This window comes from Phyllobates terribilis, unplaced genomic scaffold (assembly GCF_046119375.1).
Source record: "Phyllobates terribilis strain yellow unplaced genomic scaffold, ASM4611937v1 Scaffold_12__6_contigs__length_324123572, whole genome shotgun sequence".
NCBI lineage: Eukaryota > Metazoa > Chordata > Amphibia > Anura > Dendrobatidae > Phyllobates > Phyllobates terribilis.
The window spans coordinates 191,751,999-191,763,318 of NW_027362772.1; the positions used below are offsets into that span (position 1 = coordinate 191,751,999).

At 37.0% G+C, this 11,320-nt stretch overlaps 1 protein-coding gene across 4 annotated transcripts in view; it reads right to left on the reverse strand.

Annotated features, from left to right (window-relative positions):
• The window catches only part of LOC141172391 (serine/threonine-protein kinase SBK2-like), a 440,216-nt gene extending 429,096 nt beyond the window's left edge, over positions 1-11,120 (reverse strand). Inside the window, exon 1 of one of the 4 annotated variants that reach the window (XM_073656540.1) lies at positions 11,006-11,120. Coding sequence is in view for 2 of the 4 variants with exons in the window: in XM_073656538.1 (XP_073512639.1) it covers positions 9,832-9,878 (47 nt within the window). In the remaining 2 variants the exon portion in view is untranslated. Of the gene's footprint in view, positions 1-9,815; positions 9,975-11,005 lie in introns of those variants that run through there. The other 3 variants (XM_073656538.1, XM_073656541.1, XM_073656539.1) reach the window with 3 other exon arrangements.
• Positions 11,121-11,320: the final 200 nt, after the last annotated feature.

The window sequence follows — 11,320 nt, forward strand, 5'->3', positions numbered from 1 at the left end:
TGCTACATGCAATCTCCTCTTTCCCTGCTTCAACAGGACCGGGCGAGAGGCCCAAATCTATAAATGGAAAAGTGAACAGCTCTTTGGAGTGTCCAAGTGTGGGATCAGTTGTCTCTGGGCAATCGGCATGGTGGGAGGAAGGAGGTTTAGGGTGAGGAATATGGCTACTAAGACTTGACCGTGTGGAAGACAGGGTGGTGGTGGTGGCTAAGTGACTGGAAGCATTATCTGCTATCCAACTAATAACCTTTTCACACTGCTGTTTCTTCAATAGTGGTGTTCTGCGGTCCCCTATTAATTGAGACAGGAAGGTTGAGCGAGAAGATGTGGGTGTGTGTTGTGGCACAATTTCAGCTTGCCCACGGCCTCGGCCTCTGCATGCACCATCATGTCCAGTTTCCTGTCACTTGCCACGTGCCTTGCCCATTTTAAATGGAGGACAATATCTTCCACGCTCACTACAAATGGCTGAATTTGGAGCAAACTTTTATGTGATCCATGTGATGGAGTTTTAAATACCTGGCCTGTAGTTAACTATTTTGAACAGCAAACTGGTGTCAATAGCTTCACTGACACGCTGAAACCAATGTTTAATGGAGGCCAGAAATGGCAGTATTTTCAGCCCAATCATATGTGATCCATGTTTTATATAGCTGGATTTTTAGTGCTGTAATATGGAAAGGACCAGGCTGTATTCTGCTGTGCCAACAAGCAAATGGCACAGAAAAACGGTGAGGATTAAGATCCCAATTAATATTATTCCTGGCCCTGAGACCTGGGCCTATTTCTAGAAATATCTAACAGCAGCAGCAGACAAAACTGGAATGGAACGTCTTGTGCTATATGCACTGCAGTCTGCTATATACACTGCCTGCCTGCCTATATACACTGCCTGCCTGATATCTCTGCAGGTGGATTAGTCCTCAGAAGAACTGTTTGTTGAGATGGATATGTGTCTCTAATATAGCCTGGTACACCTACACTAACTAAAAACAAGCAAATCTCTCCCTAGCTCAGCAGCACCTCTCCCTACACTGTCTGATTCCAGAGTGACTGTGACGAGCATGACAGTGCCAGTTCTAATATAGCCCTAATGATGCTGTGCATCCAGCCAATGACTATAATGCCACAACCAACATGGTTATGGCATTACAGTGAGTTGCAGGCAATCCCTGCATGTTCATTGGCTCTGTAAAGAGCTCCAAACATGCAGGGAGGGACCCGAGCTCCCGCCGAGCAACCCTGAAATATTCTGTGAGCGCCGAGCATTTCGAGCAGTGAGATGCTCGGGCGAGCACCGAGCTGTAGAGAGCATGCTCGCTCATCACTAATAACCTGCTATTTACCACTGGTTTCAATCTGTTTTCAACTAGCCACATAGGTTGAAGACATAAATATGGCTGTGTTTCCATTTAAGAGCTCAAAAGGGATTCAATACAGTCCTTGGTGACCTCCAATGGTTATACACCTACTTTCAGGACAATTAGGGGCTTTGTAGTATCAAGATTAATTCCTGCGAATCAATTTTGGTGGAAAATTTGTCAAAGCCAGCGAATTTGAATTTTGAATGGTTTGATCATCTCTGCTGCCAGACATCTCCTTGCCTGACCCATTCATATTTTTATACTGTGCAGCTTATGCCACTTCCATTGCCTCCAGACATCCACACACATCGCCTGCGCCTTTCCATTGTGTTGTATAGCTATACTGTACTGCTGCTGGGAAGCATAACCTCTCCAGGGTACACAAACATGAAATGGACCCAAAATAGGAATATTTTTTAATCCACTCATTGAAAAGCCATTACTTCTTTGGGTCCCCTAAAGGATATTTTTGTACTCTTAATTGAGAAACCATTGCTTTCAAACAGTACACCTGTTTCTACCAATTGAATAAAGAGATCATTTTTTGGATGGCGTATGAAACAGATGGCACTTCTTAATTTATCAAAGAACAAAGGTCTTGATACTCCCCAAACAGGGCTAATTGCTGCACCACCCTTTTATTTGTTTATTTATTTTACTCACTTATATAGTGGTATCATATTGCACAGCACTTTATAAACATCTTTATCACTCTCCCCATCGGGGCTCACAATCTAAATTCCTAATCAATATGTCTTTGGAGTGTGGAAGGAAACCAGAGAACTCAGTGGAAGCCCACGCAAATATGGGGAAAACATACAAATTCTTTGTGGTTTTTCTCCTTGGTGCGATTTGAACCCAAGGACCCCAGCATTACAGCGCTAACCACTATGCCATCCCTTGTGCAAAAGCTATTGCTTTATTCATTTGCCCAACCTTTGTATAAACACCAGCAAAGCAAGTATCTCCCCCAAAAAAGTGATTATTTTTGGACCATTTGAATAAGTTAAACAGCCTAAAAGTTTTGTCACTGCAATGTTGTTCAACAAGCTGTTGGTTACCACCAGTTACCATCTATTTTCTTCAAGCAAGATATGTTGAGGTCACTTTGACATTACTAATGCCATATTTGCATTGAATTTCTCAAAAGAGGTTGAATACAGTCCTAGTAAAACTCAAGTTTTGTAATCAAGTATGCAATAATTGTTTTAACTATATATTAAATAAAATATGGATTTTTTAATATTTTCAAACTCAGTGCTCTCCACTTTTGTTAAATGTTTAAATTGAGTTCACTTTCATGATATAGGGCACAGCCCCTCTTACCAGAAACTAGGGTTGATTCTCTGGAACCTCTATTATATATTTTTCACAGCGACCTGGTGTCAATAACTTCACTAACACACTGCAACAAAATTTATATGGAGGCCAGAAATGGCTGAATTTGGAGCCAACTTATACAACCCCTGGCAAAAATTATGGAATCACCGATCTCGGAAGATATTCATTCAGTTGTTAAATGTTGTTGAAAAAAAGCAGATCACAGACATGGCACAAAACTAAAGTCATTTCAAATGGCAACTTTAGGGCTTTAAGAAGCACTAAAAGAAATCAAGATTAAAAATGTGGTACTCAGTGAGGGTAATTTTTTTCAGACCAAGCAGAGGGAAAAAATTATGCAATCACTCAATTCTGAGGAAAAAATTATGGAATCACCCTGTAAATTTTCATTTGCAAAACTAACACGTGCATCAAATTAGATCTGCTCGTTAGTCTCCATCTAAAAAGGAGTGATCACACCTTGGAGAGCTGTTGCACCAAGTGGACTGACATGAATCATGGCTCCAACATGAGAGATGTCAATTGAAACAAAGGAGAGGATTATCAAACTCTTAAGAGAAGGTAAATCATCATGCAATGTTGCAAAAGATGTTGGTTGTTCACAGTCAGCTGTGTCTAAAATCTGGACCAAATACAAACAACATGGGAAGGTTGTTAAATGCAAACATACTGGTAGACCAAGGAAGACATCAAAGCGTCAAGACCGGAAACATAAAGCAATACAGGAAGCAGGAAATGCACAACAAAACAAATAAGGAACGAAGGGGAGGAAACTGGAGTCAATGTCTGTGGCCGAACTGTAAGAAACCACCTAAAGGAAATGGGTTTTACATACAGAAAAGCTAAACATAAGCCTTGATTAACACCTAAACATGAAAAAACAAGGTTACAAAGGGCTAAGGAAAAGCAATCGTGGACTGTGGATGACTGGATGAAAGTCATATTCAGTGATGAATGGCGAATTTGCATTGGGCAAGGTGATGATGCTGGATCTTTTGTTTTGTGCCATTCCAATGAGATTTATAAAGATGACTGTATGAAGAGAACATGCAAATTTCCACAGTCATTGATGATATGGGGCTGCATGTCAGGTAAAGGCACTGGGGAGATGGCTGTCATTACATCTTCAATAAATGCCCAAGTTTACATTGCTTTTTTGGACAGTTTTCTTATCCCATCAATTGAAAGGATGTTTGGGCATGATTACATCATTTTTCAAGATGATAATGCATCCTGCCATAGAGCAAAAACTGTGAAAACATTCCTTGAAAGAAGACACATAAGGTCAATGTCATGGCCTGCAAATAGTCCGGATCTCAATTCAATTGAAAATCTTTGGTGGAAGTTGAAGAAAATGGTCCATGACATGGCTCCAACCTGCGAAGCTGATCTGGCAACAGCAATCAGAGAAAGTTGGAGCCAGATTGATGAAGAGTACTGTTTGTCACTCATTAAATTCATGCCTCAGAGACTGCAAGCTGTTATTAACGCCAGAGGTGGTGCAACAAAATACTAGTGATGTATTGGAGTGTTCTTTTGTGTGTTTGTTTTTCATGATTCCATAATTTTTTCCTCAGAATTGAGTGATTCCATATTTTTTCCCTCTGCTTGGTCTGAAAAAAATTACCTTTACTGAGTACCACATTTTTTATCTTGATTTCTTTTAGTGTTTCTTAAAGCCCTAAAGTTGCCATTTGAAATGACTTTAGTTTTGTGCCATGTATGAATGAATATCCTCCGAGCCAGGTGATTCCATAATTTTTTCCAGGGGTTAGACATGTTATTTCCAGGCAGTTAGATGCTTTAACTGAGAATAAATTTTCATATTTTGGGTAAGTTTTTTGTAAGCGAATTCCAAAATTTAAATTAAAATTTAAATTAAAAATATGAACTCATATCTAGTTATAATACATAGTAACATAGTAACATAGTTTTTAAGGTTGAAGGAAAGCTAAGTCTATCTAGTTCAACCCATAGCCTAACATGTTGATCCAGAGGAAGGCAAAAAACACCCATGTGGCAAACACTAAGCTCCACATTGGGGAAAAATATTCCTTCCCGACTCCATACGACAATCAGACTAGTTCCCTGGATCAACGCCCTATCAAGGAATCTAGTATTTATAACCTGTAATATTATACTTTTCAAGAAAGGCATCCATGCCCTTCTTAAATTTTAACAGTGAATCACTCATTACAACATCATGCGGCAGAGAGTTCCATAGTCTCACTGCTCTTACAGTAAAGAATCCCCATCTGTGATTATGATTAAACCTTCTTTCCTCCAGATGTAGAAGATGCCCCCTTGTCCCCGTCTCAGGCCTCAGAGTAAAAAGATCAGTAGAAAGGTCTTTGTACTGTCCCCTCAAATACTTGTACATAGTAATAAGATCACCCCTAAGCCTTCTTTTTTCCACAGTAAATAACCCCAAGTGTAATAACCTGTCTTGGTATTGCAGACCCCCCAGTCCTCTAATAACCTTGGTCGCTCTTCTCTGCACCCGCTCTAGTTCAGCTATGTCTTTCTTATACACCGGAGACCAGAATTGTACACAGTATTCTAAGTGTGGTCCTCCTGAGCATCTATGCCTCTTTTAATGCATCCCATTATTTTATTTGCCTTTGCAGCAGCTGCCTGAGACTGGCCACTAAACGTGAGCTTGTCGTCCACCAATACACCCAGGTCTTTTTCAGTTACAGTTTTGCCCAGTGTTTTACAATTAAGCATATAATTATACATTTTATTCCCTCTGTCCAAGTGCATTACCTTACAGTTATCCCCATTAAAGCTCATTTGCCATTTATCAGCCCAAGCTTCTAGTTTACATAGATCCTCCTGTAATATAAAATTGTCCTCCACTGTATTGATTAACCCTGCAGAGTTTAGTGTCATCTGCAAATATTGAAATATTACTCTGTATGCCCCCTACAAGGTCATTAATAAATATGTTAAAAAGAAGGGGGCCCAATACTGACCCCTGTGGCACCCCACTGTTAACTGAGACCCAGTCTGAGTGTTTTTCATTAATAACCACCCTTTGTTTCCTATCACTGAGCCAATTCTTAACCCACATACATATATTTTCCCCTATCCCCATTGTTCTCATTTTATGTATCAACCCTTTGTGTGGAACCGTATCAAAAGCTTTTGAAAAGTCCATATACACAACATCCACTGCATTTCCTTGGTCCAGTCCAGAACTTGCCTCCTCATAAAAACTGATCAGATTAGTTTGACAGGAACGGTCCCTCGTAAACCCATGATGATATTGGGTCATGAGGTTATTCTTCTTCAGATACTCTATTATAGCATCTCTTAGGAAACCCTCCAGGATTTTACCCACAGTAGAGGTTAAGCTTACCGGCCTATAATTTCCAAGTTCGGTTTTTGTCCCTTTTTTGAATATTGGCACCACATTTGCTATATGCCAGTCCTGTGGTACAGACCCTGTTATTATGGAATCTTTAAAGATTAAAAATAATGGTCTATCTATGACGGTACTTAATTCCTGCAGTACTCGCGGGTGTATCCCATCCGGGCCCGGGGATTTGTCAACATTAGTGAGTTTTAGATGCCGCCGTACTTCCTACTGGGTTAAGTAAGTGACATTTAATGGAGAATTTTTGTTATCACTAATCATGTTTTCTGTCATGCGATTTTCTTGTGTAAATACTGTTGAAAAAAAATCATTTAGCATATTGGCTTTTTCCTCATCCTCATCCACCATTTCACCCAGACTATTTTTAAGGGGGCCAACACTATTATTTTTTAGTTTTTTACTATTTATGTAGTTAAAGAATATTTTGGGGTTATTTTTATATTCTCTGGCAATGATTCTCTCTGCCTCAATCTTTGCTGCCTTGATTTGTTTTTTACATAATTTATTTAATTTTCTAGATTTATTTAATGCCTCATCACTACCTACTTGCTTTAGTTCTCTAAATGCTTTCTTTTTGTCACTTATTGCGCCCCTTACAGCTCTATTTAGCCATAGTGGTTTCCTCCTATTTCTAGCATGTTTATTCCCAAAGGGTATTTATTGTGCACAGGTCCTATTCAGGATGCTAATAAATTTCTCACATTTGCTTTGTGTAGCTTTATGTCTCAGGATATCGTCCCAGTTTATTGCACTAAGATCATCTCTCAAACGTTGGAAATTTGCCTTCCTGAAGTTTAGTGTCCTTGTAACCCCTCTACTACACATCTTTTTAAAGGTTACATGAAAACATATTATTTTGTGATCACTATTACCCAAGTGACTCCCAACTCATATATTTGATATGCGGTTTGGCCTATTGGTTAATATTAGGTCTAGCAGTGCCCCCCTTCTTGTTGGATCCTGAACCAGTTGTGAAAGGTAATTGTCTCTCATAGTTGTCAAAAACCTATTACCTTTGCTTGAACTACATGTTTCTGTCCCCCAATGTATTTCAGGGTAGTTGAAGGCCCCCATAATAATGACTTCTCCTTGAGTCGCTGCTTCATCTATTTGCTTTACGAGGATATTCTCCGCTACTTCCATTATTTTTGGAGACTTATAACAAACCCCTATCAGTAATTTATTATTTTTTCCCCTCCCCTTATCTCCACCCACAGGGACTCTACATTTTCATTAGATTCACATATATCCACATATATTTCTTAACTTTAGTTGACACAATGTTTATCTTAATTTAAAGAGATTTTCTGACTAAATACACTTTTACATAAACTGAATATTTTATTCCCAAGAAACATAACAAAGATATAATTGCTGGAGTTCAGACTTTTGGGAATTCCTCCTATAGCCTTCTGTGTCAATGGAGTTGTAGTGCACATGCATAGTCTCTATTTACTTCAACAGGACTAATTATATTACTTCAGCCTCTGCCACTGCCAGAATTTCCTTTAATTAAGCTAAACCCCATATCTGACACTCATGGTTACAAACTTTATCCCAAAAGTGTGCAAACCTTGGTCACAATATAAATACAAACTGGAAAACTGGTAAATCACACCATTTGAGAAAAGAGTACTACAGACTATTTTGCTTACTGTCAGAAATTAATATAAAATTAGATTCTGACTTCTCAAATGTACAGGACTGTTCACATTTTCAGTAGGACATGTACTACCGAATAGGACACACTCTGCTCTTAAACTGTTAAGTGAGTACACCCTCCAATGAGAGCTATGTGATAATGGAATACAGTCTTTGCTGTGTTGGAAAGTAATTTTTATATTACTCTCGACCATACTCTGTTCTGGTGCTAGGAGCCAATTTCTGATGTTTTTAGGATATGCAGCTGTAAGTCATACCTACTAGCCCCTAGAACACCATTTCCCTGTTGACAGGTTCCTTTTAATTAATTGAATTTCTTTTAATTTAATCCCATGCATTAGCCTAATACTGCCAGTTGGCTGTAGTGAGTCAATCTGCTCCTATGTGTTTACCAAGTTGGCAGCATTACCAATACCACAGTGCAAATCAGTCGCATTTACTTTATTTTGTTTTAATTGACATGTATTGTAGAGTTTTGACTGACTAAAAGAAGTCTCACAATTTGGCATCTGTGACCCTCAAAATGTTTGATATCAGACAATCATTGTAAAATGCCTGATTTTAGGTGTTGTGAAATATTTCACTTGTGCAAAAAACTTTACAAAGGTACCTCCAAAGTTTTAGCAGACATTCATAACACTATTGTTTCAAAGAGGTATAACAAACACAGTTGTGCACATGCAGTAATGAATCTGCTTGGTGGAAAATAATTCTGAATAGCAAAATCATGGTTATGCTAACGTGATGACTTGGTGCTTGGACTAAACCTGTGGAGCTACACCCTGGAGTCTCCTCTATGTCATCCCTTGCCTGAAATATGTTATAGAAACTTGTCTGACATTAAAATTTTTTATACTTAATCATTTGTTTTGAGGAGCATGATTTGGCAGGAAATAATTTTTAATTTATTAATTTTATAAAAGATGAAAGCGCATGTATCTAGTTTAGAAGTTTTGGCACCTTTCACCATTTATACCTTTTCCTAGTAATTAAAGATTGCTCATACATCAGTCATTTAGCTGCTGCATTCGATTTCAGGCCTCAGCGGCCATACATGTGTTTGTCACCGCCGAGTCCACTTACAGGTTGTAGCAGTCAGGTCAGTGATGAATGGGACTCATTACATCCATTACAGGTGAGGACCATAGGAACATCTTTCCTGTAGTGTAGGGGAGCTAAAGAGTCAAGTAATGTTTATTTCTTTATTTTAGATTATTCCTTACTCTTTGCTATTTTTTTTATAAACTCTTGCAAAACTCCTTGAATAAAGAATATGTCGTTGAAACATAGATTTATTTTACATTTCAGACTTTTAAGTCGCAACTGCTAATAATTTAAAAATAAATAGAAAATTAATTTGTATAAAACTGTATATTCTATGTCAAAATATACAGAGTGAAATTGTCATTATTACTAATTTGTCACTTGTGTGTTTATAAATTGGAACCAGAGAAATTAAATTATAAAGTGAAATAAGAGAATTAAAATATGAACAACAACAATAAGGTATTACATGGCTCATTAAATGTATACATTATGATGCATTTATGTACAGGAACACATCATCAGCATTTACTTACTTAGTCTCCCTGTAAAGCCTATGAACCACAAAACAAAATCATTTGTATTGGAAATGCCACAGAATGTAGAGTACATAGATGAGCTTAAATAAGTCATGTAAATAAAATTTAGTAAGTCAAATTCAATTTAATAATTATTATAATCTGTGCATTATAATGAACAAAATGAAGAAGGAAATTAAATGTATGCAATTGTTTTCTAAGTGGGTTATGTTTAAAAAGTTACACTTTATATGCACCAATGACCTTGAAAGTGACTTCAATTTAATAGATCTTTTAACTAATTGAAAGAACTATGTTAAATGAAGGTAGATAATCCAAAGCAATGTGCTCTGGCTTATTACAAAGCTATTCAGTATAATTACCTCTATCTTTGAGGAAGTGTATAAAATGAAAACTTATCCCACCTTGCATGACAAATAGGAAGCAATCTTAAAGCTAATGAAACTGTAAGTATAATAGACTTGAAAGTGGTCAGATATTTGTTACCTGTACATTTTCTCACCTTCGAATCTGATGTATTGCCTCTGTATGACTTGTGCTGCTGGCCATCTGTTACTGAAAGTGGCTTCAATCTATCTTTCTATGCGTACATTCTGGTTCTTTGCCAATTTTACTGACTAACTCTACTACATTTGCCAAAGAGCTAAAGGGATGTTGTGTCTCAGTTCCAATTTCATGTCAGGTTAACTGTTGCACAACCAGTTTTGGAAAAATATCTGTAATATATTAACAGATAAAATTTAGAGTCCTTTGCGATTCCTATGATGCATTTTTTGTCCATAATGAAGTATGATGCATAGGCTCCATGATTTAAAAACATATCAGACTTTTGTCCTTTATTCAATGTGTGTCTTTATAAAAAGATGTTATTTTCTTGGAAGCTAAGGGTACTTTTCCACATGCAAAAATGCTAGCCTGCATTTGATTAAAATGAATCTGACTTGGAGAGTTTAATCGCTCTACTGTAGAAAAAAACATCATATTGGGATGGTGGGGGATTGTACTACGTTTAGTCATTATTGGCACTCTTTTTCTATTTTATTTTAATTAATGTATATTAAGGTTGTATTGATTTAACAATTTAGATAAACAAGAACAGCTTGACATGAATTCTAGCCATCTTTATTATGTAATGACTAAGAATATTTTAAAGTAACACTGCAATAAAAATGGATACACTGAATTATGCCAAGTCAGCTTTGGCCCTTCACTGAGTTAAACTAAATACTCTGAGTGTTGCTTTATAGTGATTTATTTGGCCCTGATTTTTGGAAGAAAAAATGTTGACTGAATTGATTTCAGTTGTTTAATAAAAGTGAAACTGAAAATGTCATAGATAAAACATATTAAAGACTAAATAAGTGTAATGAACTCTATGCTGTATCGTTGGCAAATATGTTACAATCACTGGGCTTCAATGATCAGAGATATGGTTATTTCTTTCTTCTATCTACTATATAATAATGAAAAAAATGCACTAGTGTTTTAGTACTAAAATATAAATTACTATATTATGTTAGTAACCTTATTTATTATACAATTCAAATACGACTTATACACCATCTGATTTATATTCTGCATAGTATTATGTTACACAGTGAAATCACATGTTATTTTATTGCACTTCTATATCTTGTATACTGCTATATAGAAATGTGAAAGATTAGGAAGCAAACCTTGATGTGTATCCTCAGCCTTTAGTCATATGATCATTCCTAGAAGAAGTAAGTATGCTTGTAAGATATAAAAGGAAGTTGTGCTACTGTTCACTGAACTGTCACGTGGAAGAATGAGAGCTGGGAATGTAAGAAGCAATCCAGGAATTCTTTCATAATAGTACATGTAGATAATTAGCTGTTTGCACATATGTTAAGTGCCAAAGTCAAGTGATCAAAACTTTCTATATATAAACTGCTTGCACAATAACATGTCTTTTTGCACTTTTGGCCTATTCTCTTATAGTGGTAAATTGTTTTATTTGCATGAAGCTA